The 24,649-nt window shown below is 51.5% G+C and overlaps 2 protein-coding genes across 7 annotated transcripts; one reads left to right on the top strand and one right to left on the bottom strand.

Moving 5' to 3' along the window:
• Window positions 1-60: 60 nt before the first annotated feature.
• Window positions 61-4,924, bottom strand: PRR15L (proline rich 15 like). Of its 4 annotated transcripts, XM_037809179.1 has the most exons (3): window positions 4,714-4,924; window positions 3,551-3,652; window positions 61-1,460 (listed from the first exon to the last, which is right to left on the bottom strand). In XM_037809179.1, the coding sequence occupies exon 3, from the start codon at window positions 1,418-1,420 to the stop codon at window positions 1,118-1,120; it is 303 nt and encodes a 100-aa protein (XP_037665107.1). In that variant the 5' UTR covers window positions 1,421-1,460; window positions 3,551-3,652; window positions 4,714-4,924; the 3' UTR covers window positions 61-1,117. The 4 variants fall into 4 exon arrangements, with proteins under 4 accessions (XP_037665107.1, XP_037665105.1, XP_037665106.1 ...); XM_037809177.1 differs by lacking the exon at window positions 3,551-3,652 and having other exon boundaries at window positions 61-1,861; XM_037809178.1 differs by lacking the exon at window positions 3,551-3,652 and having other exon boundaries at window positions 61-1,858.
• On the top strand, window positions 4,296-23,137 carry CDK5RAP3 (CDK5 regulatory subunit associated protein 3). 3 transcript variants are annotated; one of them, XM_037809173.1, is made up of 16 exons: window positions 4,296-4,552; window positions 9,078-9,180; window positions 13,416-13,808; window positions 14,218-14,263; window positions 16,014-16,145; window positions 16,398-16,498; window positions 16,869-16,917; window positions 17,575-17,753; window positions 18,496-18,632; window positions 18,846-18,990; window positions 19,411-19,521; window positions 19,930-20,008; window positions 20,475-20,563; window positions 21,913-22,118; window positions 22,498-22,669; window positions 22,777-23,137. In XM_037809173.1, exons 3-16 carry the CDS (start codon window positions 13,497-13,499, stop codon window positions 22,840-22,842), a joined length of 1,824 nt encoding a protein of 607 aa, XP_037665101.1. In that variant the 5' UTR covers window positions 4,296-4,552; window positions 9,078-9,180; window positions 13,416-13,496; the 3' UTR covers window positions 22,843-23,137. The 3 variants fall into 3 exon arrangements, with proteins under 3 accessions (XP_037665101.1, XP_037665102.1, XP_037665103.1); XM_037809174.1 differs by lacking the exon at window positions 9,078-9,180; XM_037809175.1 differs by lacking the exons at window positions 4,296-4,552; window positions 9,078-9,180; window positions 13,416-13,808 and adding an exon at window positions 13,891-14,000.
• The last annotated feature ends 1,512 nt before the right edge of the window (window positions 23,138-24,649 follow it).

Below are 24,649 nucleotides of genomic sequence, written 5' to 3'. Positions count from 1 at the left end.
AATCCTGATCCCAAACCAAACTACAGTGACTTTGAGGTCTGTCACCCAAGATCTGCCCCTCACTGTTAGAATGGTTTGCTAGAACTGACCACAGAGGACCAACCAACCGGCTTCTGCCCCTGCTCTCCCCTAGATGCTAAGGACGACCTGCTGTGGAATTAGGGACCCCACTCCTACACTTTCACACCTGGGGGCCCTTCCTCCAGTTGAAAAACCTGGTTCAAGCAAAAAGTTCCACTTAACTTAACATGAAGGGAGATAAAGGCATGAAAAAAGTCACCTCAATAAATGCAGGACAGGAGTGTAAATGGGTTCTCTTCTTTTGTGGCATGGTTTATTACAAAGAGAGAAACCAGCAATTAATTTTTTAAACAAAACTCAAGCTCCAGGGCTCATCTCTGGGGCTGGTCTGTCTCAAATACTAGTAGGGATCATAGAGGAGGAAACTGGCTGCTTTTAGAGCAGAGCTTCCCCACTCAGCCCCTAGTAAAGGACCGATGGGCAAGTAGACTTTCCCTTTGAGGTGCATAGCTTGGCACCCACCGTGGTGGTAGACAAAGCCAGAACCCATGGGCTCACTAATCTGCCATCCGCAGCTCCCCCTCGGAGTGCCAGGGTCCTCTTCCCCCTCCGCACTTGGGGGCGAAGTTCCAGGAAGTTTACAACTTGCGTCTGGAGGTGAGCTCAAGTTCATTGTCTCCGCCTCTGCCTCTGAGGCAACCGCCCCCCATCACGTGGAGCAGCAATCCAAACTCACCCTTGACCCTGTGCCCAGGGAGGGGATGAAGTCTCTCCGGCTTCCTCTCTGTGTTCCTCACCATGCCCACCTCCTTGCTGGCACTGCCATTGCTTCAAGGAGGACTGTCCTTCCGGGGTGGGAGTTTTCAACCCTGTGTTGGTGGCCAGGGAGATGGTGGGAGGACCCTGGGATCTCCCAGGCCTTAAATAAAGATGGGGCACTTGGATATAAACCCCCAAAACCAGGCATTTCCTTGCCCGCAGGCATCAACTGCCCCAAGATGTCAGCTGTGGCCAAAGGGGCCAGCGTGGCGTGCTCTATCTCCAACCTGGCTGATGGCAGGAAGCCGGGAGGTGCTAGCATCCTCCTGGGCCTCCTTCACTGTCCTTTGTCCTCCTTGTCATCGAAGAGGTTAGGGTTCTCTGCCAGCGTGGCACGGACTTTTTTCTTCTCCTTGAATCGGCCTGAGTTGGAAACTTTGACATGCTTGCCCTTTGTACTCTTGTCCACAATCTTCTCCAGGCGGGTGTTAAAGTCACTGCTGGGGCCGCCTCCCTCGGGCCGTGGGGGCTCTGTGCCCCCCTCTGTTTGGGCATAGGTGTCTGGGAGCTCATACAGCACCTTGGGAGTGGATTTCTTTTTTCGGAGAAAGGTTAGTTTCCACCAACCAACGTCAGTCATGGCGCTCCCTGAGGCGAGAGGGTGGGGCTTTCTGCTGGAACTGGGTGGAAAGAGAAGGGGTCAGTGGGAGAAGCGGCCGCCCATGGACCAGCCCGCTCTAGACTCATAGTCGTGGGCTGTTTTAATAGCCCAGGACTGAAAGAATTAAAGGTAGGATGGCATGAGCCCAGGATTCAGGGATGCAATGCTTTTGGAGAGGGTGAGAAGAGAGAAGGGCCCAGAGAAGGGGCGGCCGAAGTCAACAGATGGGAAAGCCTTCCGAGCCAGCCAGAGTGGGTGGTGGGACAATCGGATCATTGCTGCTCAGGGTGGTAGGAAGCTGTGAGATCATTCATTCCAGGCCCCTTGGAGCTGCAGAAAAGTGAAGAGCTTGCCCAGGTCACCCAGCATCCAGGCCTCGGACATCCTTCCCACGCTCTGCCCGCTGCACACCAGGCCCTGCTGTGAGATGGACAGAAAGGCCCTGGGCATTTGGCTTGGATTTCATTACAAAATCGAATAGAATCTGTGCACTCCAAGTCACTTGGACTTGCCAGTGCTGACTAGAAAGGCTAAGGAAGGTGCTGACCTTTGTCTAAGGGGAAGAACCTTGAGCTGGAGCGAGTGGGAAGTCCTGGGGACTGTTCTACCCTCGTGACCCTTCTCTGGGCCTCAGTTTCCTCATTTGTCCCTTCCAGCCCTTACGTTCAGCCTAATGTTAATCCCTGCCCAGAAAGATAGACATGCTTTGCAAAATTAAACCAATGATAATGCAGTAAATATCAAGGGATGAGTCCCTTCACCCACCCAGCTTCCAGGGGGACTGGAGTTTGAAGGAGTTTGCAAGGAGGTATGTGTGCAATCCAGCCATCACAGGCTGTGTCCTCCATAATGGCCCCCAACAGAGGTGAGGATGGGGGCTGAACTCCAGGCTTCTCCACTCACCAGCTGTGCACCCTGACACGGAGCTGCCCCTGCAAGGGGATTCACCTTTTGCTAATTTGCACAAAGGTGCTGTATGAGCTAGTGGGAGTTTTGGGAGATGATGTTGTCTGGACATCGTTGATATCTGGGGCCTGGAAGATGGGGACGGGGACAGTAGGCTAAAGGGATGAAGATCAGTGAAAGAGCTGGCAGAGCAATGAGAAACAGAGGCACCGCTGGGCGGGGGGAAGTTGCTGCCTGGCTCTTAGGACTCCCAGGTGTGGGTTGAGAGGAGGGGCAGTGGCCGTAGGGCAAACCAAAAGCTACATAGTCAGCCTCCCCACGCACAAATATACTACCTCCTTTTTAAAAAAACTGATGGCCTTAACTACGTTTTCTAAAAAGACCAGAAAGAAACGAACAATTAGTAGCGGTTTTCTTTGTGTAGAAGGAATAAGAGATCTTTTCTCCCCCCGATTTTTCTGACTCCCAGGTTTTCCTAGGCTTGGACTGAGTTGAGTACCCATTGCCCAGGGTTGCTATCATCTCTGGCCCTCCACGTGCCCACCTCCTTTCCCAGAAGGCATGCCCAGTGGATTCCTTCCCACCTCTTTGTCTGGGAGGAAAACCCCATATGGCCAGCTCTGTCCTGGTAGCTGGACTCAGGTCAGCAGAGAAGCCAAGGGAGATCTTATGCAGCTCCCCCTTGGAAAGCAAAGGAGGAGGCTCGAGTGGCCAGCCAAATGCTTCCAGGGCTGCCTGCAGAGGTGAGCACAGCAAGGGGACAGCCTGAGAGGTTTGTTTTGGCAGCCTGCCCCATCTGGGCTTAGCACAGCCTTGCACAGAACTCAGTGTTCCAGAATGGGTTTCTAGGAGGAGGTGGGGGGAGGGCAGGGAAGGAGGGATGGGGTGCTTGCTTGCTCTTTGGGTGCCAGTTGCTGCCTTTTCTGGGGCAAGGCCCACAACTCCACCATGCCCATCCAGGGCTGCCAAGGAACCTGGGGAGTGGGCGGAGAAACAGACTGCCTAGCTCTGTGAGAGGAAGAGGCTTCTGCCCGTGCCAGTTAAAATATACCTGCTTTAAGGGGTGTTTCGAATTGGCATCCATGGAGTGGTAAAAGCAGCAACAGACCACAGGAACTTCAGAAAACCACAAAGAGAACCAGGAACAGCTCCCAGACCCTACCCTGGGGCCTCCACTGAGGTGTCCCTCTGTCCTGGCCTTACCCACTTGTCTCTCTAGGATGCTCTCGGCCAGATCTTCTGGTCACTTCTGTCCAGGAAGGATATGTGAACGCCAGTAGGCAGGTGTGTAACTCTTTAGGCAAGCTTGATACATGGAAATCCAAATTTGCAAAACAAATAAATAAATTGGGGGACTATTCCTTACTTTACAAAGTAACCCAGCTATAAGATCCTTTTAAATAGTGAGCTGCCCCAAGATAGTGGAAAATCTGATTTACTTTTTTTTTAAAAGTGACAAGATATCCAAACTTCCTGGATATTCAAAGAGCCAGATGCCTACGGCAACATTCCCATGCCCAAGCACAGGCTCGATGGGGCTGGCGGGCAGGAGTGTTACTCAGGATTTTGCACAGGCCCAGGGATTAGTGACATGTGCTGAGCCCCAGCAGACTACACCACTGGTGGAGCTGGAGGCTGGGCCCCTTGCTCTGGGACCCTACAATCCACTGGGAGATGACAATCAGCCCTTGAGGAGGCCAGCTCCACCTCTGCTATTTGCACAGCTTTGCTTCGGAGCCTACAAAGGACCTCATGGGACAGCCTGCCAACCCCCACCCCTGCCTTTGGCGGCCAGCACCATGGCGTGCAGGAAGGGCCCCACCACCCCTGCTGGGCTCGTGACTTGCTTCGAAGGGATTTGCCGAGGCTGGGCCTGGCCCCTCTCTGAGCTGGAACAAGTTATCCATTGACTTGGGGACATAGGGAGCAAGCCAGCTTTGATGCTGAGAAAACCCAGAGCCCCCAGCCCATGCCTCTGAGGGGTCACTAGTGGTACTCCTCCACTCCGGCTGAGACTGACGTGCCCAGGACAGGATCAGGAAGGCAGGAAGGTATATCCTGACCAACAGAGAGAAACATCCTCCAGGCTGGGGGTGCTGGGGAAACTCTAGTTCAGCAAAGAGTTAAAAGAGAACTGCTCTGGAGTGAAACCTTCCCAGAAGAAACTCTGCTGGAGGCCTGGATTGCCTCCAAGAAGCCAGTGGGGTGAGTCTGAGCTCTGCCTGCCCACCTGGGGAGAGGTGGGAGAGAGCGTGCCTGGGTCCCACGCACCCCGCAGCCAGGTTTGCCGGCCACGGAGACAGAGCTGGGTGCTCTCACTGAAGACTGTGCCTTAGTTTCCCCACCCACCTGCCCTCTGCCTGTACCTGTAATCCCGATTGCTCCAGGCTGGAGGCGAGCCCTTCCCTAGAGAAGGAGCTGAGTGTAGGAGCCTCCCAGGAGGGTGAAACTGGGGGAGTTAGGGGTGGCTCCGGGGTGCTGCGCTGGGCACGGCTCAGGCCAGGAGTGGTGGATAGGAGCAGCTGCACGTCAGGTGCAGGAGAAACAGGTGCAGGAGCGGGTACCTGCTGGGCTGCGGCTCCTCCACTCAAGGTGAACCTGAAACCCAGCCCCTCCCGGCTAAGTAAACAGAAGCAGAGGCTGGCTCAGGCTGATGAATATTCATCACCCCAGAAATCCAATCCCAGAGCCCCTGCACCCACCCAGAAGCCAAGGTCCTCCAGGGACCGCCAGGGAAGAGGAGGGAATCCCAAGGGAGGTCTCAGGTACGGGAGCCTTTCTCCTCAGTTTCCCCACCCTTGGGCTGCCCAGTTGCACCCCCTGCTATACCAAGGTCACCCCCATCCCTTCCATCCCCAAAGAGGTCTCCAGCAAGGACAACCTTCTGGATGTTGCCCAGGACACAACTGGGAAAGGGTTAAGGGCCGCTGCTCCCGTTGGCGCCCAGTGGGCAGGCAGTACAGGGTGCGCCCAGCTCCCTTTGAACTCCCTGAGTCGAAACCAGTCCCTGGTTAAACTGGTTGGCAGACCAGTTCCCAGGCTGTCTGCTCTCCGCCCCGAAGCCTCAGTGCATCTCAGATGGGCTCTGGGCAGGAGGAGGGGGGTTCCCTCCTGGCCTGAAGGGCCCCCCCTCAAGATGTCCCTTTCTTGGGCCACCTCCTCACACATTCTCCTCCCCACCTCCCACCCTGCCTTCACTCGGAGATGGGCTTTAGGGGCTTTGAAATCATATGCAAACCTCCAACTGTGTGGGCAGAGGGCAGTTCTTTTTCTGCCTACAGGATCCGTAACTTTTCTCAGACTCTCAAAGAGAACTGTGACTGCCCACCCACTCCCAAAGTGCCACTTCCTTCAACTCCACCCCAAACTTCCGGCAGTCCCCCGGGAAGGGCCTTACCAGGTATTCTAAAGCTGGTAGAACCCAGGGCAAGCTCTTAGGCCAAGAGGGAGAGATGGGGCCCTGGTGAGAGGGGAAGAGAGGGAAAGGCAAGTAGTCAGGGTGGTGGGCACACGGGGTCGGGCAGACTGTGTGTGCAGGGGGCGTGGGCCTCGCTGAGCCGCAGCTGCACTTCCTCTGCACAGCTCGCCCCAGAGCCCTCTGGCCACGGTCCAGCCAGGCGCCTGCAGCCCACAACCACGGCTGCTCTTGCAGATGCCTCCGTGCTTTGGATAACCTGCTGCAGCAACTCTCGGGTGCCCTCATTGTGCTTGCACCATTTCTCATCCTCAGAGGGGCACCCCTGCAGAATGAGAAACACCTGCTGCATATTCCATGTCCCTGCAGCTTCCTGGGGCAGTGCTGTCCAGCTGAGCTGCTCAGTCCGCCAGCCTCTTTACCTGCCTCCATGCACTGAGCTTGGCACTGGTGCAGAAAGGGCATACAATTTCCCCTTTCCCCTGGTTCCCCCACCAAAATTACATTTTAAATCCTAACTAACTCTCAAATTGTCCCATCGTCTCCAAGTCCACTTCCACTTGGTTCAGTGTCTCATGGCCTCTTCAGTTCATAATCATTCCCTCCTAAATAACCCCCTGCCCATAGTCTCTCCCAAGTGGGCAGACCATCAAAGGCTCTCCGCGGCCCACAGTGGAAACTGCTTGGCTTGGCTCTCCCAGGATGGGGCCTCTGCAATCTGTCCAGCTTCCTGGATATACACACCGAGTCCTTTCTCTGCTTACCCTTCTGGGCACAGAGACTGCCTAGGAGGGTGAGATTTGGAGTGCATGCTGTGCTCTTGGCCAGGAAAACTCCTACTCATCCCTCAAGACCAGAATTAAGCATTTCACCTCCCACCCCACTAGGAAGTTTCTTGCTCCCCCTGCTGTGTTCCCACAGAGCTGGCTCATATACTTCTATGTTACATGATGTATGCCATGATTGAACACATGTATATGTGTGTGTGTATGGATGTGAATGCATGTCTGTATGTGTATACACAGTATTATAATTAATTGTAATTATCTATTCTTGTGTCTGTCTCCCTTATAGAATTTTAGCTCCTTGGGTCCAGAATTATGTGTCACTGATACAGGCCTGAAATGCACTGGGTACTTACACAAGCTTGAAAACATGAATGAGAAACAGAAACACTGTCTTTGCCCTCAAGAAATACTGAATGCAGCCAGTTGCCTTTGCCCACACTCCCTGAGGCAGGTGGAATGTGAGAGAAGACCCATTTATTTGACCTCTTGTGGTTCTAACTTGGCAGGCTTGCTGTTATATCACCTTCCCAGGGCTTATGTGAATTAGAGGATATTATTCTGCAAGGTCCCCCTGCCTTTAGTAGGAATGCAAGCAGATGTCCCACGACAGTGCCCACAGCTTCCCATGTCTGCTGCCCTCCCTGAAAGCTCAGTGTACCCAAAGAGTGGGAGCCAGATCCGGAAGCCACCAGAAGAGCCTAAAGAGTCATCCCGGCTCCAGTGCTGGGAATGAGCACTGGCCGGGAGACAGGAAGCCAGGTTTCTCCATCCTTAGGACAGGAAGGGGCTTGTGCTGGAGGCACGCATTCCATCCATCCTGAAACCCAGGCCCCTCTGATGTCTGAGACCCGGGTTTCAGAATCCTGTTCTCTCAGCCCCACACTGGAGAAGGAGCCCAGTGAGAACCGAAGTGGGCAGGATCCACAGGCTGCCCTCCCCTGGGGCTCCCTACCCGTGGACCCACTCTTCCGGGAACGCCACCATGAGCAGGTGCAGGCGGTGGGAGGGACCAGTCTGGGAGGTCAGGCCCAACCCCTGGCCTTCAGGGATTTATGTCTGGGAGGAGCTGGGTGGGGAGGGAAGTTTGAGATAAGCTAGGAGCCTAAACGATCAGCCCCTCACAGATTGCGTTATAAAATGTTTTTACCTTGAGGCACACCTTCCTGAACCAGGTTAAAGTTTAATATTCTATACACAAACATGCAATTTGCACACTTTCAGAAATTTATTTCCACTGAACTAAGTACATTAAGAAGCTCCAAGAACCTCAGTGCCCTGGTTGGGGCACATGGCCACAGGGCCCCCTGGGATTACAAATCTAATCTGACCCAAAATGTCATTCCCATTTTCCTGACTCCTGCCCAGGTTGCAGAGCTAAGCTGCAGGGATGTTTCTTTCCCAAAACAGGGAGGAGAGAGGAGCTGCCATCCTCCTCAGCAACCCTCCCTCTCGGGAAGGCCGGGACACTGGAGATCCTGGGGGTTCCCAGCCTGCCCAAGATGAGATGTGGGACAAGGCCAGAGATCAGTATCCAGTGGGCTACGTCAGGCTCTGCTGAAAAGCAGGGCAAGGGGCAGATTGAAGCTGCACTCTGATCTTAGGCTGGTGGTGGGGTTGCCATTGGAAGAGGCTTTCAGTGGGGGAGCAGGGTTATGATTAGTGGGGGAGCAGGGTGATGACTGGCCAATGTTTATGGGGTACTAACTATGTACCAGGCACCCTTCCAAATGTTCTGCATACATGAGCTCATCACCCTCCTGAGGCAGATCCTTCAAGTAGGTGCACCAATTTGCACTCCCACCAGCAATTTTCCTGTTACTCTTTGTATTAATTTCCTGTGAGCACCATAACAAATCACCACAAACTTGATGGCTTAAAACAACAGAAATTAATTCTCTCACAATTCTGAAAGCCAGAGGTCCAAAATCAGTTTCACTGAGCCAAAATCAGTGTGTCAGCAGAGCCACACTCCCTCCAGAGACTTTGAGGGAGAATCTGTTCCTTGCCTCTTTCAGCTTCTCGTGGCTGCCAACTTTCCTTGGCTCATGGCCGCATCATTCTACTCTGCCTCTGCAGCCACATTACCTCCTTCTCTGTGTCTAATCTCCTTATGCCTCCCTCTAATAAGGACACTTGGGGTGGCATTTAGGGCCCATCTGGATAATCCAAGTTTTCCCAACCCCATTCCATGCCTTCACCCCCAGCTTGAGTCAGATCCTCTTCCTTTCAGCAACCTTTGCACTTGGAGCCCACCTCTTACTTGGTCGTTATGGAAGTTTTTAAGCTCCTACTATTCACGAGCACAGTGCTAGGTTCTGGGGGTACAGTCTTGGGATTTAGAGTATGGTGGGCCCCTGGCATATCATACTGTTGCTTTCCCTGTGGGCAGGGACCATGTCTTTGTGTTAAGATCTCCAGCACCCCAGCAAATAGCACTTGGCAAATAGAGGGTACAAACATTGAACTGCGTGGGAAAGAGGCTGAAAGATGGGTGATTTGTTAGTGGACTTGGTTTTATTTTCTGTAGAACCGAAGCTTCCCTCTACCCATCATGATGAGATGATGGAATAACGAAATGCAGAGCTATCCTTAGGAGATGACATCTGTGACCCATTTCATGTGGCCATCCAGTGAGTTGCTTTTCCCCTGAAGACTAACATGGGGTAGAGATGGGAAGGGCATGCCTGACCAGGGTTAGGGGTGTGATAGGTGGGCCCAGAGCATGACCCAGCTGACCAGCCCCATAGAAGCTCCACAGAGGCCTTCACTGGCTCAAGAAGCCAATCAGCTCTGATTTCCATTCCCTGACTTTCTTTCTCCAGTCCCAAGTTTGTGACTGAGTGGACGATGAAGGGAGCTGGGCAACTTGCCCCCCTCCAGCCCACACACCAATTGATCATGGTCCCCACTCACTACGACCACCACCATCATTAAATGCCTTCCTGCACATGACTGTACATTCTCTTATTTCTTCCTTTACAAGCATCCAGTAAGCATCTGCTTAATATCAGGTGTCATGCCAGGTGCTGGGGTTCCAGAGATGTACAAGTCTGTGCTCTCTGCCTGCAAGGTGCTCGCAGCCTAGTTGAGAGACAGACTGGAAAAAACAACACAGATTTTACACTTCAACAGCAAGTGACCCACTCAGGGCTGCTAAGTTTCCAGGGCTTGCAGCCCAGCAGGCAGAAACACACACACACACACACACACACACACACACACACACACACACACACAGAGCAGTTAATGTGGCTGTGAGCAAGCACACAGAAAGCATAGAAACCATAAACTAATAAACATATGGGAGGTAAAAGAAATAGATTATCTGGATGTCAAGGGTACGGCTTCTTTTTATGGATATTGCATGAGGATAAATAAGGGGGTGTGGTGTCCAGAAGGACTTTGGAAAGGAGCAGAGACCAGACCACAGGGTGGGGATTCTCAGTGTGTAGCACAAGTGGGGAGAAAGTAGGGATCAGGATGAGGGCAAAGGCCAAGGGAGGAAGAAACATGGGCTGTTGTGGCTGAGCAGAACAAATGGGGCAGGCAGCCATGTAGGGGAAACAAAGGCACATCACACAGAGAACAAGAATGCAGGCCAGGGAGCCAGACAGGCCTGGGTTTGAATCCCAGCCCCACCAATTAGCAGCTGTATGAACTTGGACAAGTTACTTAATTACTCGGCTTTGGCTTCCCTGCCTTTAAAATCTATCTAATAATAGTACTCACATTATAAGGTTGTTGGAAGGATCAACTTAGATAAGGCTTGTAAAACATTTAGTTCTACAACCGCATGGCACGTGGTCATCACTTAATAAGCAAGTTAACAACATCCACGACAAGAAGGCTGCATACACAGCACCCTGGGGCTCTGGGCTTCCCGAACAAAGCTGGCACAGCTGGCTGGGTCCTTCCCTACCTCCCTACGTGTGCCGCTCCTCTCTCAGGCCACGACCCACCTGCTAAATCAGCAGCAAATTGAGAGATTCACAGTCAGAAGCATCCCACCTCCTCTCCCAGCCTCCTTTCAGATGCTGGGAGCCCCGAGGGCCACAGCTCCCCCCCACCTCCATTCAGGCAGAGTCCATGCCCCAATGCCAGCCCATTGAGTTGATGTGCCCCCAGATCCCTGAGGCTCCCTGTGGCTTTGCAGGATGTCCCCAAGGCCCACTCTCCTATGCTTTCTTGGGGTGGCCTCCCTGGGGCCAGCAGCTGAGCAGAACTGTTCTCTAACATCCTTCTGCTCCACCTGAGTCACCTGGAGGGACCGTGGGTGGGGGCGGTGGGGGCTAGTGGCCTCTGCCTCCACCCACTCCCCTGTTCTGCCCCACCTATTGGTGCAAGGAAAGATGCACCTTGAGGGTGGGGCAGGGTCATATTTCTTGGGATGTCTCAGAGAGCAGGGAACACACAGTTGGAGCTCAGTAAGTATTTGTTTAATCATGGGGGAGCCTGAGCAATTCCTTTTGCCTGAGTCAGGGCTCGAAGACGGGAGCCAAATTCCCACGAGAGAACCCTGAAGAGGCCCTTAGTTCTGCCCTGTGAGCCTTTTTCAGGGAAGCTGAATAAAGCAAGTTATTGTTCTATAATAATGATGATTATACATTATTATACATATATATATGTAACAGCTTATATATATAACAGTTTACAAATCATGAGAAAAGAGGTCTAAAGTATGTTGCAAATTATACAGTTACATACACCTAGTACATTTACATATTTAAATCTATAAACAGAAACACCCTTAGTTGCTACTGTTGAGGAAACCAAGGCTATCTGAGAGGTTATGGAAATGGTCCAGGAGCAACCTGGGCAGGAACCTAGGTCTTCCCACTGCTGTATGCCACCATGCAGCTAATAAAAAATGCACTGGGCCCCAGGTGTTGGGCTGTGGGCTGCGGGCATTTGAAAGAATCCAGCAGAGCCTCCCAGAGGAGCTAACCAGAAGGGGAGGAATGGCACACCCAGTACTGGGAGATCCAGGGGAACTGTCCTCTGCCAAACCTCTCTCCTTACTACCCACTTCTGGGCCAGTCTCTTCCTCTCCCTGGGCTTCAGCCACCGCCTGGACTGCAGATCAGCCAGCCTGAGACTCTCCAAAGTGCTACCTCCAGCCCCCATAGATCCCCTGAACTCCAGAGCTGTAGACCCCACTGCCTTCTGGTGGTCTCTGAGCACCACCAAACAACCTGCAAGTTTGAAACTGAGATCTCCTCCCCAATACCTGCTCTGCACCCTGCATCCCTAACTGAGGTGGTGGCACTTCACCCAGCCCAAGCTTTCATCCTTGGGGTCTCTCTCTCCCACTGCACCCAGCCAGTAAATTGCCAAGTCCTGTGTATTTTCCTCTTAAACAGCTCTCAAATCCAGCCCTTCCCCTCCTCCCTATGGCTTCTGTCCCAGTTCAGGCCCTAACCTCCATGAGATAACCTCCTGAGCAGACGATCTCCCTGTCTTCAGTCTTATCTCCCTTGAATTCACCTTCCTTGCAGCCATTAGAGAGATCTGAGATGCAAATCTATACCGGTCCCTCCTGGCCTCAAAGACTTAAAACCCTTCAGGGGTTCCTCTCTGCAGGGGCAAAGTCCAAGTTCCTTAAGGAAGTCCCTAAAAGTTGACCCTTCCATTTCAGCCTCATCTCAGGTCACTCATTGCCTCAATTCTTTCACTGCCTGCCCGGATGCTTCATCGGCTAGAGACCTGAGCAGTTGCATGGGGCCCCACATGTAGAGACACCCCCCTGCTTGCTTTAAAGTGCTGCTGTGGCTGTCTTGAATTTCTTAATAATTTTTGAACAAAGGATCCTGCAATTTCATTTTGCACTGGGCCGCACCAATTACGTTGTTCCCTGAACCCCTCTCGCGGTTTCTGGCCTCCAAAGCTTTGTGCAGTCTCCCCCACTAGAACACTCCTGTTCACAACACCCCTCTTTCTGCAGCTCTTCCTTTAAGACTAATTTTAGGTACTATCTTTGAGATGCCTCCCCATCCCTCCTCCTTCCCTGTTCTGAGCCCTAATCACCCAATCACGTGTTGAGCACAGATAAATTGAATAGGAAGATAAAGTCTGACAAGTGCCACTTGACAGTAAAGAAAGGCAAAGTGACTTTAACTCTTTAATTTTTTTTTATTTTTCTATTTTAGCTCTCTACCTCTAGGGTAAATTCCAAATTTCTTAGCTTGGTTTATCAGTCAGGATGGGTTAGGTTATGTTTCAGTAACAAATTAATCCCCAAATCCTAATGGCTTAATACATGGCAAGTTTATTTCTTGCTCACAGTACACGTCCAATGCATGCTGGCAGGGGCCCTGCCCCACACAGACTTTCATGGGCCCAGGCTGATGCAGTGATAGGGAACAAATGCAGGGTTCTCTGCCTGATGCACGTTACAGCCAATCCATGACAGGGGTCTCAGAAAGAAAGAGTCTATTGCTATGAGGGAAGCAGGAAATCAGATGGCCAATCAGCCCAAAAATCTGTCTCCCAGAGTCTAAGGAGTTTAGGGATTTTATGGATTCAAGCAAAGGGAGATAAGAGTTGTTACCATTAGAGTATCAAGTATAAACAGGGCTGAGACAGCTAGAATAACCATTATAATAGTGAGTATACCCAGTGCTGAGACTAGTTGAGTTTCAGTAATTTCAGGTATTAACTTTTGGCTCTTCTACAATATAGAAAGGAAAACACATCAGTAATCATGGTCATTTGGTCATTTGTTAATTCTCAATTTCTCAATTACACCAGCATCTTGGAGCGCGTGGCCTCCTTGGTCTCTGGCGCAAAGCAAGAAAGCCAAAGGAGAACTCACACCGCGTCTGGTACGCTTTAGCCCAGAACTGACATATGTGACTTCCGTTTACAGCCCATTGGTGAAACTACTATGGTTTCTTGCGAGAAGATGGGAAAATGTGAAGAGTACATGGATATTTGGTGAGCAATAAATATGTCATGCATGGCATTCAAGACCATTTGTGATCTACTCCCAAAGAAGGCATTTTTAACGTCCGAGGAAAATGCCCTACAAGTCGACGCTAGGACCCTGCCCGCAGACGCTTTAATTCGGGAGGAGATGGCTCGGCGGTCTCCCGGGATGGAGGCTGCCAGCAGAGTCTCTCCGGCGCCGCCTGCTGCGATCGCGCCGCTGCTGCATCTGTTTCCCGGCTCTTTCATACCTTCCTGGCTTGAGCCCGCCTTCCTTCTCCCATTGGCTGTCTCCCGTTCTCCCGCCTCTCTCAGCGCAGCCAATCGGAGCCTGGTGAGGGGTGGGGCTTACGGACGGGGGTGGAGCGTACGCCCTGATTGGCTCTGAGGAAGGCGGCGACGTGGTCAAAGGAGGCCTGTTTGTACCTAAACCAAGGCTCAGCCACCTCAGCCCCGGATTGGGAGGGGGAGGGCGGGCCTGAGTCTCCTGGCCGGAAGCGGAAGTGGAGGAAAGATGCCTGTTGGGGTACGGAGCTGGGGAAATGGGGGGGCTGGCTTGGGACCCCTGGGCGGTGTTCTGCCCGTCCGTCCCCAACCCGCTTCCCCGGCCTCGCTTCGAGACGTGGCCCTCCCCAGCCCTTCGTCTTGGCCCCGCAGTGTCGTTGGAACCGTAAAATGAGCGCGCGAATGTCTCGTCCCCTGACCTCGTTCATGCTCCCCTTTCCCCCGTGTTTCCCGTTTAGGACCATCAGCACGTGCCCATCGACATCCAGACCAGCAAGCTGCTCGGTAGGAGGGGGCGCCCTCGCGCAGCTGGCTGTCAGAGGGGGGCCCGGTTCTTTGTCCCCTGTTGCTGACAACCAGCAGTCCTGATGCCCAAAAGTCCGAGTTGAGGCATTGGCCTCCCGCTATGTTCTGTGCCTCATCTGTGGCTGGACCTGTCTCGATACGAGGAGTGGGAAAAGAACCAAATGTAGAGTCTGTACCAAACTGTGTTTTCTATTTTAACATTTATAACACGTGTTATCAAGTCATATCGTTTAGGTGCAGAGACGGTAAATGGCTCTCCTTAAAGACAGTCGACTGCTAAGTGACCTACCTGAAATTGGAACCTAAGTGTCTCTAATGGTCACATTTTTCCCATTACGCCATTCTTACAAGTTTTCATCTCTGATTTTAGGAGGAAGAAGGACATAAGACCCAGTTGGAAATAAAGACCTTTAAGTAGCTAGGCTGTCCCCCAGCTGTCTCTTTGGCCTATATACCTCCTCCCCAGTTCAGAGCAAGGCAAGGGCCTGTTCATTCTGACCATTCCAGAGTGTTTGCACAGCTCCTGCCTTTTTCAGTGCTCATTGGATTAATGGATTCAGTGCCAGTCTTATCATTAAGGCAGTGTCAGCTCTTTGCTTTTAGTTTTGTGACATCTACAGGATATTTCTTCCTGAAAACTTCAGAGGAATTCGGGAAAGAGAGTATAACTGATACTAGTGTGAGACCACAGTGTTTGACCAGTTGGCAGATTTTGGACCATCTAGTCAGCTTGTGCAGTGGCCTCTAGAGGAGCTTCTTTAGCCTCACTTCAGGTTTGTCCTGGCTCTTCTGCACAGGTGCACTCTGCTGTGTGAGCTCATTGGAGCTCGTCATTAGTTGTGGAAAGGACCAATAAAACAATATCATTTATTGAGGGTTTGCCATATGCCAGATGCTGTTTTAGACACTTAGTATTATAAAAATAAGGATCATTAAGATTAACTGAGTCCTTGCTGTATGCCAGGCACAGTACTAAATGCTTTACCTGCATCCCCCTTGGACTCGATATCTTTTTCTCTCCATTTTACATGTGGGGAAACTGAGGCACAGAGAGATTGAGAAACGTGCCCAAGAAACTTGAGAATTAGAACCCAGGACCATCTGACCACAAAGCCTCACCTTAGCTCTATCCCACTGAAGAGAAGGGTGCCTGGCTCTCGGTCCATCCATACCCCTTAAGAAAAGCACAGATCTGGGCCCACATTCTGGAAGGTCAGGCCCGTTGGCATTTACACTTACGGGGTGGTACGTCACTGTGGAGACGAGACCAGTGTTATCTAGTCCTTAGGTATTAGGGGCTTTACAGATGTTCATTCATCCAGGACTTGGCATTCCTGTCTTGTATTTTGCATTGTCATGTTAATCCCAGGCCTGAGGAAGTGGAAGTTGAACAGCATCCTCTGTCAGCAAAAAAGATATAATTACCCACAGAAGCAAAAATATTATGGAGAATTTAGAGTAGTCAAAGTGGCACTTTCAGGTCAGGACCAATTTAAAGTTTTTCTTTCTCCTTGTATTGAGGCACTTGCTCTATAAAAATTACACACAGAGGATGAAGTCAGGTTGCCAGAGTCTGTTTAGCCCCAGGCATCCCTGTGGGTCTGTCTTTCCTCCCGTCTTCTCATGACCCCCATAGCTTAACTAGGATGAAGAAAACTTAGCCCTTGTCTCAGCCTATCTCATGTGGCGCTGCAGCAGGGCTGCTGTGATTTGGGTGTTTCTTGGGTAGACTGGCTGGTGGACAGAAGGCACTGCAACCTGAGATGGCAGAGGCTGGTGCTGACGATCCGAGAGAAGATCAATGTTGCCATCCAGGACATGCCAGAGAGCGAAGAGATCGCCCAGCTGCTCTCTGGGTCCTGTGAGTGCTTCGGGGCTGTTACTGGAGTTCCCCCCTTCCCAGAGCTGTCTGCATCAGCTGAGCCGCTCCCTTGTTGTTGAGCTCCTGGGCTGAGCCCTAGGGAGAGATGTTTTTCTTTGGGGATATCAGTGCTGGCTTTTTTCCAACACCAAAGGATAAGGGGAAGGTCGGCCACGTGCCATATTGCAGTGGTCACAGTGGGTGGGAAAGATACTATAATTCTCAGCATCTTCACTCTTCCTTTCTTTCCAGACATTCACTACTTCCACTGCCTAAGAATCGTGGACCTTCTCAAAGGCACTGAGGCCTCCACGAAAAATATTTTTGGCCGGTACTCTTCACAGCGAATGAAGGCAAGTGTGGGCCGAGGGCTGGTGATGCACATCCAGCCTGCAGGGTTAGAGCCTCCCTGATTTCTCTGAGGATCTGGTAGGAGGCTGCTTTATAGAATATTTCCTGAACTTTCCCTCTGTCCCCATAGTTTATGCCAAAGGTAGATCCTACCCCTGGGTTTAAATTTTGAGACCCCACTGCTTTGGGAATTGCTTGTTGACGCCACAGTCCTAAAATAAAATGGGTGGCTCAGCCAGCATTATAGTTGAAGGAGGGCAAGGAGTTTGTGTTTGCTGTGAAGACTGGCAGAGCTTCCCCTGTTCAGGGATTGTGCTGCGATGTGGCTGCTGAGTGCTTTTCTGGTTTACTTTCTGTTTCTTTCTTATTCAGGATTGGCAGGAGATTGTGGCCCTGTATGAGAAGGACAACACCTACTTGGGTAAAGAGGCCCAGCCTGGGGGAAGTGCACCCCCAGAGTTCTGAGAAGCTGGGCGTATAGGAGGCACAGGCTGTGCTTGGGATGAGGCCAGGGTGTAGATGTTGCCTGTTTGTGAGGTGGGGAAAATAAATTCTATGACGAGTGTTGCGGAGAGGAGGAGAGAGCAGAGGTGTTCCAGGCAGGGAGTGGGCATTTGCCGTGCCTAACGACTAGGTGTACAGATCTGTCACCACCCACCGCTCAGTGTCCAACCCCACCATACCCCCATTCTGAATGAGACAGAGAGGCAGGGGTCATCCTGGGGGCTGCTGTTGGTGCCTGAGAGAGAGCAATGAAAGGGCTGATTGTAATTTTGGTTGTGTTTTCTGATGGTATAAATAATAATAGTTAATTTTTACCAAGCACCTATTAAGTGCAAGAACTTGTGCATAGTGTTTTATTTGAATTCTTTCTTTTAATCCTCATGATCATTATTACCATCCTCGTTTTACAAATGACACTTAGGAAGGTTAAGTGACTGGTCTTAGGTTCCACAGCTAGGAAGGGGAGGATTGCTTCAGGACCACACTCGGTATATGTGTGAGTGTGTCCTGGGGCATGCTTGCCTATGTACCTTATGGTGTGGGGATGCTAAGGGAACTTCTGGGCCCTTCCCAGCGGAACTCTCTAGCCTCCTGGTTAGGAACGTCAACTACGAGATCCCCTCGCTGAAGAAGCAGATTGCCAAGTGCCAGCAGCTCCAACAGGAGTACAGCCGCAAGGAAGAAGAGGGCCAGGCTGGGGCTGCCGAGATGCGGGAGCAGTTCTACCACTCCTGCAAGCAGTATGGCATCACGGTGAGCAGAGCCACCCACATGGGGAGGCACCTGGGCTCTGTCTGTCTCCCTGGGGCCACTAGAAGAGGAGCTGTGGAGGCCAGTGAGCACCCAATTCCTTCACTGCTGGCAAAAACCTTCCTTCTCAGCTGGGTTGTGCCCTTCTTGTGCTAGTGTCTAGCCTATCTCTGTTCTCTGGTGTTTTCTTTTTCTGTTGTTGTTGTTTTTGTTTTTTTTTTTTACTAGCAGAACATCACATAAGTTTATTTTAGATGTAACAGCAATGTTAAAATTGACAAGTTTAATTCTTAATCACACCAAGTAAACAGCCATTTAAGTATTTTTAAAGTTATTCCCTCCAAAAAACTGAGGGAGCTTTTCTTTCCACCACCATACACAAAGATTTCCCAACAGTTCTATTTTTGGAGGACTTTCAGTTGATAAGTAAACTGCTTTGGGGGATATTTCAGAACTTTCTTACCCAAATGAAAACTAATCTGGACAAATTATATATTGCATAGATTTATCTACAGATTCTCTTCTTTAGAACAGGAATCAATTATCATATAGTATAATTTTTACCTATTCATCAAACAGTAAAAACTATCTGTCATGAAAAATATGATGGACAGATTCTGTGATCTTCCAGTTAATAGAATTATTTATTGTATTACCTCCAACAAGACAATTTTGGTGTTTTCTGTAATCTGTTGGTCTCCCCTTTCCACCACTCCATCCTAGCACCCTCTTCCCCCCTCTCTAGGGAGACAATGTGCGAAGAGAACTGCTGACCCTGGTGAAGGACCTGCCGAGCCAGTTGGCTGAGATTGGAGCTGGGGCTCAGACTCTAGGGGAAGCCATTGACCTGTATCAGGCCTGTGTGGAGTTTGTGTGTGAAAGGTAATGAGGACCTCAGTTTCTCTCTGGCAGGAGGGGTGGCTTGCTTATTTTCCCTGGCTGTTCCCTCTTCACTTGTATTTTTCCCACATGACATTTGAGCTTTGTTTTACGTGGAAATTCAGCAGGAGCTGAATTTGACCCTGCACCCCGGGCTGAAGCCCACCGTGGGCTTCATAAGGCCAGCGGGAAAGTCAATTGTGTGATCTGTTGAAGTCCTGCAGAGCAGGTGCTGCCAATGCTGAGATACGTGCAGAAGCAGGGAAACTCAACGGTGTATGAATGGAGGATGGGGACAGAGCCCTTGGTGGTGGAGCGGCCGCATCTTGAGATGCCTCCCGAGCAGGTGGAAGAAGATGTGGTAAGACGAGCCTTGTTATGAGGCACCTGCCACAGAACAACAGATGAGAGCACGGCTGTTCCCCCACACAGCCCAAACCCCCACAACCTGGATTCAGATGTCCAGAAGGAAGAAGGGGGATTTGTATAAGACACTATAGGCGGAAGGGCCCAGAGGCTGCACTCCTTTATTTTCTTGGCCTTCATGAGACCAGAACATAGATGAGCGCTAAAGAGGCTCAGCGAGCTGGTTCTCTTTGAACTAGGCATCCTTCAATCATGCGAGCCCTCTGAAGATGGGCTCTCTTTTGGGGAACTGGAGGCCGTTAGGTTTAAACAGCATGCTAGCATTCCTAACAGAAGCAACTGAGGGCCACAGGAAGGAAGGCCCCCTTTCATTCACTCACCTACTATGAGCTAACACTTTTCTCCCCCTTTCTAGATCGATTGGGGCAACTTTGGGGTGGAGGCAGCTTCTGAAGGGATTGACTGCAGCATCTCTGCCGAGGCGGCTGGAATCAATTGGGACATCTCCCTGGAAGCAGACTCAGCGGTTAGGATGCACCCCCCCATCTGTCTTTCTGAGGGCTGTCTGTGACTGCAGTGTCAGTGATGAGACAAGTGTTGTCTGTCTTTAAAGGCATCACTTGAGGTTGACCAGGTGTAGTCAGGGCTAAACAGATTTTCAGAAGGGGCATATCAATGTTTGGACCTCTTTTCTCCTGGTGTTTGGAACAAGGTATGGGAGTGCCAGCAGGCGGCAGCTCCATGAAGCACAGATGAGGGGGCAACATGAATGGGCCCAAGCCACCGTCTCTGCTGCCTGCATCAGGGCTGCGAGTCCTTAATACAGCCACAGTGTGCAGTCATTAAACTCGTCTGGGGCTTTGGTTTTTTCCCCAGCTTTCTTTGCTAGGGAAAATTCTCTCCTCACTGCTGGGGTCCTTTGCTCTTCATCCAGGATGCCGGGAGTGATGGAATAGACTGGGGAGATGATGGTTCCGCTCTGCAGATCACAGTGCTAGAAGCTGGAACCGAGGGTAAGTTCACCATCCCCTGCAGCCCCGTGTCTCTAGAGACAAAGAAAAAAGAGTGGGCTGCTTGCTCTTCAAATCATGATGAGGCTGTGAGTGGAGGGGGACAGAGGCTTCAAGATGAAGCATGGAAACTCAACTTTTTGGAGCTTTCTGGTTGAGGTGTCAGGAGGTTCTGTGGATGAAGCAGTGATCTGTGCCACTAGAGGGCAGTGCAGGATGAAACTTGACCTCCCTCCTCTCCACCAGCAGCCCAGCTCTGTGGTCCTCCTTGCACACTGGGGGTGCCTGATGAGGGCTGAGGCATGTGGGAAAGAATAACCCTTCCTTCCCCCTTGGGTTGGGACAGGAAGTAACTCTAGTGCAATGAGTCTGTGTTCATATTAACCCACCAGGGCTTCTCATACTTAAAGGACTTTTTCTTCTCTGGTCCTCAGCTCCTTTTTCACTTCTCTCTCTCTCTTCCTGGCAGCTCCAGAAGGTATTGCTAGGGGCCCAGACGCTCTGACACTTCTTGAACACTCTGAGACTCGGAATCAGTTCATCGATGAGCTCATGGAGGTACCATGGTCCTGCAGCAGCGCAGGCAGCCCCCCTCCAGGACACCCACCTGACCCTGCCTGTTTGGGTGAAGGGCACTGAGAGCTTTACATATTCTGGAGCAGAGATGCCCCACCATTCATTTATTGTACACCTTCTATGCGTCTGGCCTTGTCTTAGGTTCCAGGGAGTCAGCAGTGAACAAGACAAAGTCCTGGACCTCATGAAGCTTGTACCCTAGTGGGGAAGGCAGACAAGAACCGAGATGAATAAGTAAAATACATACTGCTTTAGGTGATAAGTGCCATAGGGAGAAATAAAGCAAGGAGGGAGCTAGGGATAGTTGAGAAGGGCTCTGGTTTTGTTTTGGGTCACCAGGGAAGGTGGAGATGACCTGCAGGAGGTATGGAGAGAGCCCTGCAGATACCTGGCAGAAGAGCCTTCCCAGCACAGGGAGCCATAGCTGCAAAGGCCCTCCAGTGGGAGCATGCCCAGCACCTTTGAGAAACAAGGAGACCAGTGTGGTTGAGCAGAGGGAGCTGGGGGGCAAGTAGTAGAGCTGCTCAGAGAGGTAAAGAGAGCTTTGGCTTTTACTCAGAGTGAACCGGGGAGATGTTGGAGGTTTCTGAGCAGAGGAGTGACGTGATGTCTTCTGGGTTTAAATGCGACCCCTGTGGCTGCAGCGTTGAGCAGCCCAGAGTAAGGAACTGGCATTCTTGGACCTTCACCAGGGGATTGGGAGGATGGGGCCCCTCTTCGTTGATCTCTGGGTCTGTCCCTTTCCCTGGGGCCTGATTGGGGGAGGGAGGGGCCTCATGGAAAGTTCTCAGCCACTTTATTAGTCCTCCCTCATTTCCTTCAGTTCCTGCCAATGGAGGCCCCGCCTACCCTCAAGAGGAGAGGGGCATAGACAGTATCAAGATTTTTTATGGTAGAATAAGATTGATAAGATACACAGCTGTTTCTCAGACTCTTTTTAGCCCTTTCTTAATCTAGGCCTTCTCAAACATGGATTCCTATTCCCTGAATCTCATTTTTCCCATTGAGAAAATATACCTTCTCTGGGGCAGAGCAAACCTTCTGGATTCCTGTTTTCCTAGTCATGAGATTCATGGCTGGGGAGGAGGGATGGCAATGCAGGGCTCTAAGTAAGGCTGAGATAGGGTATGGGGGATGGAAGAGTGACAGCAGAGACTGCCCCAAGCTCTCACGTTACAGTCAGTGAGTTTCTATCTATGAAAGGGTTCATGTGAAACAGCCCCTCCTCAGAATCTAAACCACACATCTCCTTCTTGCCTTTCTGGCAGCCTAGAGGGCTTAACTTTTGGGGTTTTTTTCACAGTTTGATCCAAGTCCTCTTCTGTTCTCAGCTCGAGATCTTCTTGTCTCAGAGAGCAGTGGAGATGAGTGAAGAGGAAGACATCTTGTCCATGAGCCAGTTCCAGCTGGCTCCAGCCATCCTGCAGGGCCAGACCAAAGGAAACATTGTTACCATGGTGTCAGCACTGCAGGATCTGATTGGTCACCTCACCAATCTTCGGATGCAACACCTGTTTATGATCCTAGCCTCACCAAGGTCTGGCTTTTGCCTCGATGCCTGGGCTGTTCAAGGAGCATGACGCAGGGCTCTGCCATGTTCAGCGGCTCTGACTCTTGTGCTTTCCTCTTCCTCTTGCGTGACCCCTGAAACTTTGCCCCCGTCTCCTGTAACATCGCTTTCTGTATGAGAGATAGGGGTTCCTCTTTGGGGCAGGATGGGGTGGTTTGATGTGTACAGACACAATCTGCTTCCCAAGTAGAACAGGGTTGCTGGGAGTGGGGATTCCTTACAAATAAGTATTTAAAGATGTAGAGGCTGAGGGGTGAGGTAGGAATTCTGTTTCCCGGACCTTGCCTTTCCTGGGAATGCTCAGGATGTGCAGATACACAAACACTTACTGGAGTGCCCTGCACAGGTATGTGGACCGAGTGACTGAATTCCTCCAGCAAAAGCTGAAGCAGTCCCAGGTACTGGCCTTGAAGAAGGAATTGATGGTGCAGAAGCAGCAAGAAGCGCTTCAGGAGCAGGCAGCTCTGGAGCCCAAGCTGGACCTGCTGCTAGAAAAGACCAGGGAGCTGCAGAAGCTGGTAAGACAGGAAAGGAAACCTGCCAAGTGGGAGGACCCCCAGTTTCTGCAGAATGAGGCCCCTTCACTTCCCTGCTTCCCACCTACTTGGTATCACTGTCATTTCAGATTGAAGCTGACATTTCCAAGAGATACAACGGGCGCCCTGTGAACCTGATGGGAACTTCCCTGTGACACCCCTCTGCCTTCTTGCTTCCTGCCCTTCTCAGCCTTCAACATGGAGGTGGCACAGGCAGGGCTCCTGTTGTGGGACCTTGTCTCGGCAAGAAACGAGGCAAACTGGAGGATGGAAAGCCATGTGAAGAAACTGTCACCCTGATGGGGAGAAGTGGAGGCTGTTACCATGCCACTCACTGTGCTCTCTACAAGATGCTGTCTTGATTGGCCCTGTGGCCTGGTTAGCCTGAAATCACAGCTTCTCCTTGTGGTTAGTCTAGTTGGGCTTAATAAAAGAGGAAAAGACACTTGAGTTCACTACTGAAGTTACTTGCACTGCTTTTGTAAGCATGGAGTGAGGCCATGAACCTGTTTTCGTGGGCTTCTTGATCCAGGTGCGCTCCCTGGGCCATCAGCTGTTGCTTTGGAGCCCCAGATTAAGGACTTGTCCTCTTTGCCTTTGGCAATAGTGAGGGCCCCAGATTGGAGGTTCTGCAAGGGGCTCTGGGATAGCTGTGTCAGCTGGGCCCTTTCTCTCCATAACCAGGCCCAGACTGCCCCACTCAGGCCAGCAGCCCAAAGGGAGCTGTCAGGCAGCAGCATTGTTGAAGGCAGCAAAGCTGTGTTTTCCTTTTGATCACAGCTTACCTCGAGGCAGAGGGAAAATGCGGTTTGGGGAGGAAGGGTCTGATAAACAGGGTGGAGACAAGAGTTGTCACATTCACTAGTTGCCTGTCCACTTCCTACCCATCACCGCCTGCTCTGTGATTGGTTAGAGCCCACCCCAGGATAGCACCCCTCTCCCAAGCCACCTACCCATCCCCGCTTCCCAGGCAGGGTAGGTAGGGGTTGGGGGTGGCCAGCAATTCGATTTTAATTTCATAGCAGAGCAGTTGATTCATGGCTCTTTGTCGCTGGCGTTGACTCCCGTAATGACTTTCCATCAAAATGAAAAGTGGAGTGACACCACTCATTATTCCTGCTGCTTGTTATCTCAGTTCTGGGGAGGGCCGCCCCCTCCCTGCTGCCTTTCAGCCGTCCTGGACAATGAGTGATGGCCCCTATTAATCACCGACCCCGCGGACTCCGGCGGACACACGCTATCCAAAGGAGAGAGAGATAAGGCAGCATGAACTGCTCGAAGCCGCGCCTATCAATTAATGTCAACCCATCGCTTCTCCCCATCCTTGCCTGGTCACCTCCTTTTGGGGAAACTGGGAGCTGAAATAAGAAATCTAGGAATTTAAAAAAGGAAAAAATACTGGTGATATATCAAGGAAAAGTGTCCTCAGAACAGAAGGGTATGAAGGGGCCTGAGTGGGCCGTGACTGCCCTGAGCTGCTGGGGAGGCCCTCGGGGCCCAGGGAGGTGTCTGCTTCTCCTGGCTCCTTTGGTAGCATGTCTGCTGCCTCCTGCCCACCTGTTCAGCTGCCAGCTCCACTGGCCTTCTGGCCTGCCTCTTGCAGCAGCCGTCAGCGCACTGAGGCATGCTACCCTCGCCCTGTCTTCTGTCCCTCGTCCAATCACCAGCTGTTACACAGACTATTGCTTACAAGGACAGAGCCCTGGGGAGAAGCCCCGTGGGCCATGTGACCACCACAGGCTGGGCTCAGGCCTGGGCAGGCCCTGCCTCTCCTCTTCCTTCCCAGGGGCCGTGAGGGGAAGCAGAACTTGCTGAGGTTCGGCCATGTTTGAGGCTTTCAGCAGGAAAGGAAGTGGGTTTGGATGGAACAGGTTTTCTCGGCAGATTCAGCCACCTTGGTGAGCAGTGTGTTTGGGAGACTGTTCTCTTTCAGAGCTGATGTGACAGCTGGGGTGAGACCCG

Source organism: Choloepus didactylus, chromosome 18 (assembly GCF_015220235.1).
Source record: "Choloepus didactylus isolate mChoDid1 chromosome 18, mChoDid1.pri, whole genome shotgun sequence".
Classification (NCBI taxonomy): Eukaryota; Metazoa; Chordata; class Mammalia; order Pilosa; family Megalonychidae; genus Choloepus; species Choloepus didactylus.
The sequence above is the reverse complement of the archived record's forward strand: the minus strand, read 5'-3'. Positions and strand labels throughout refer to the sequence as shown.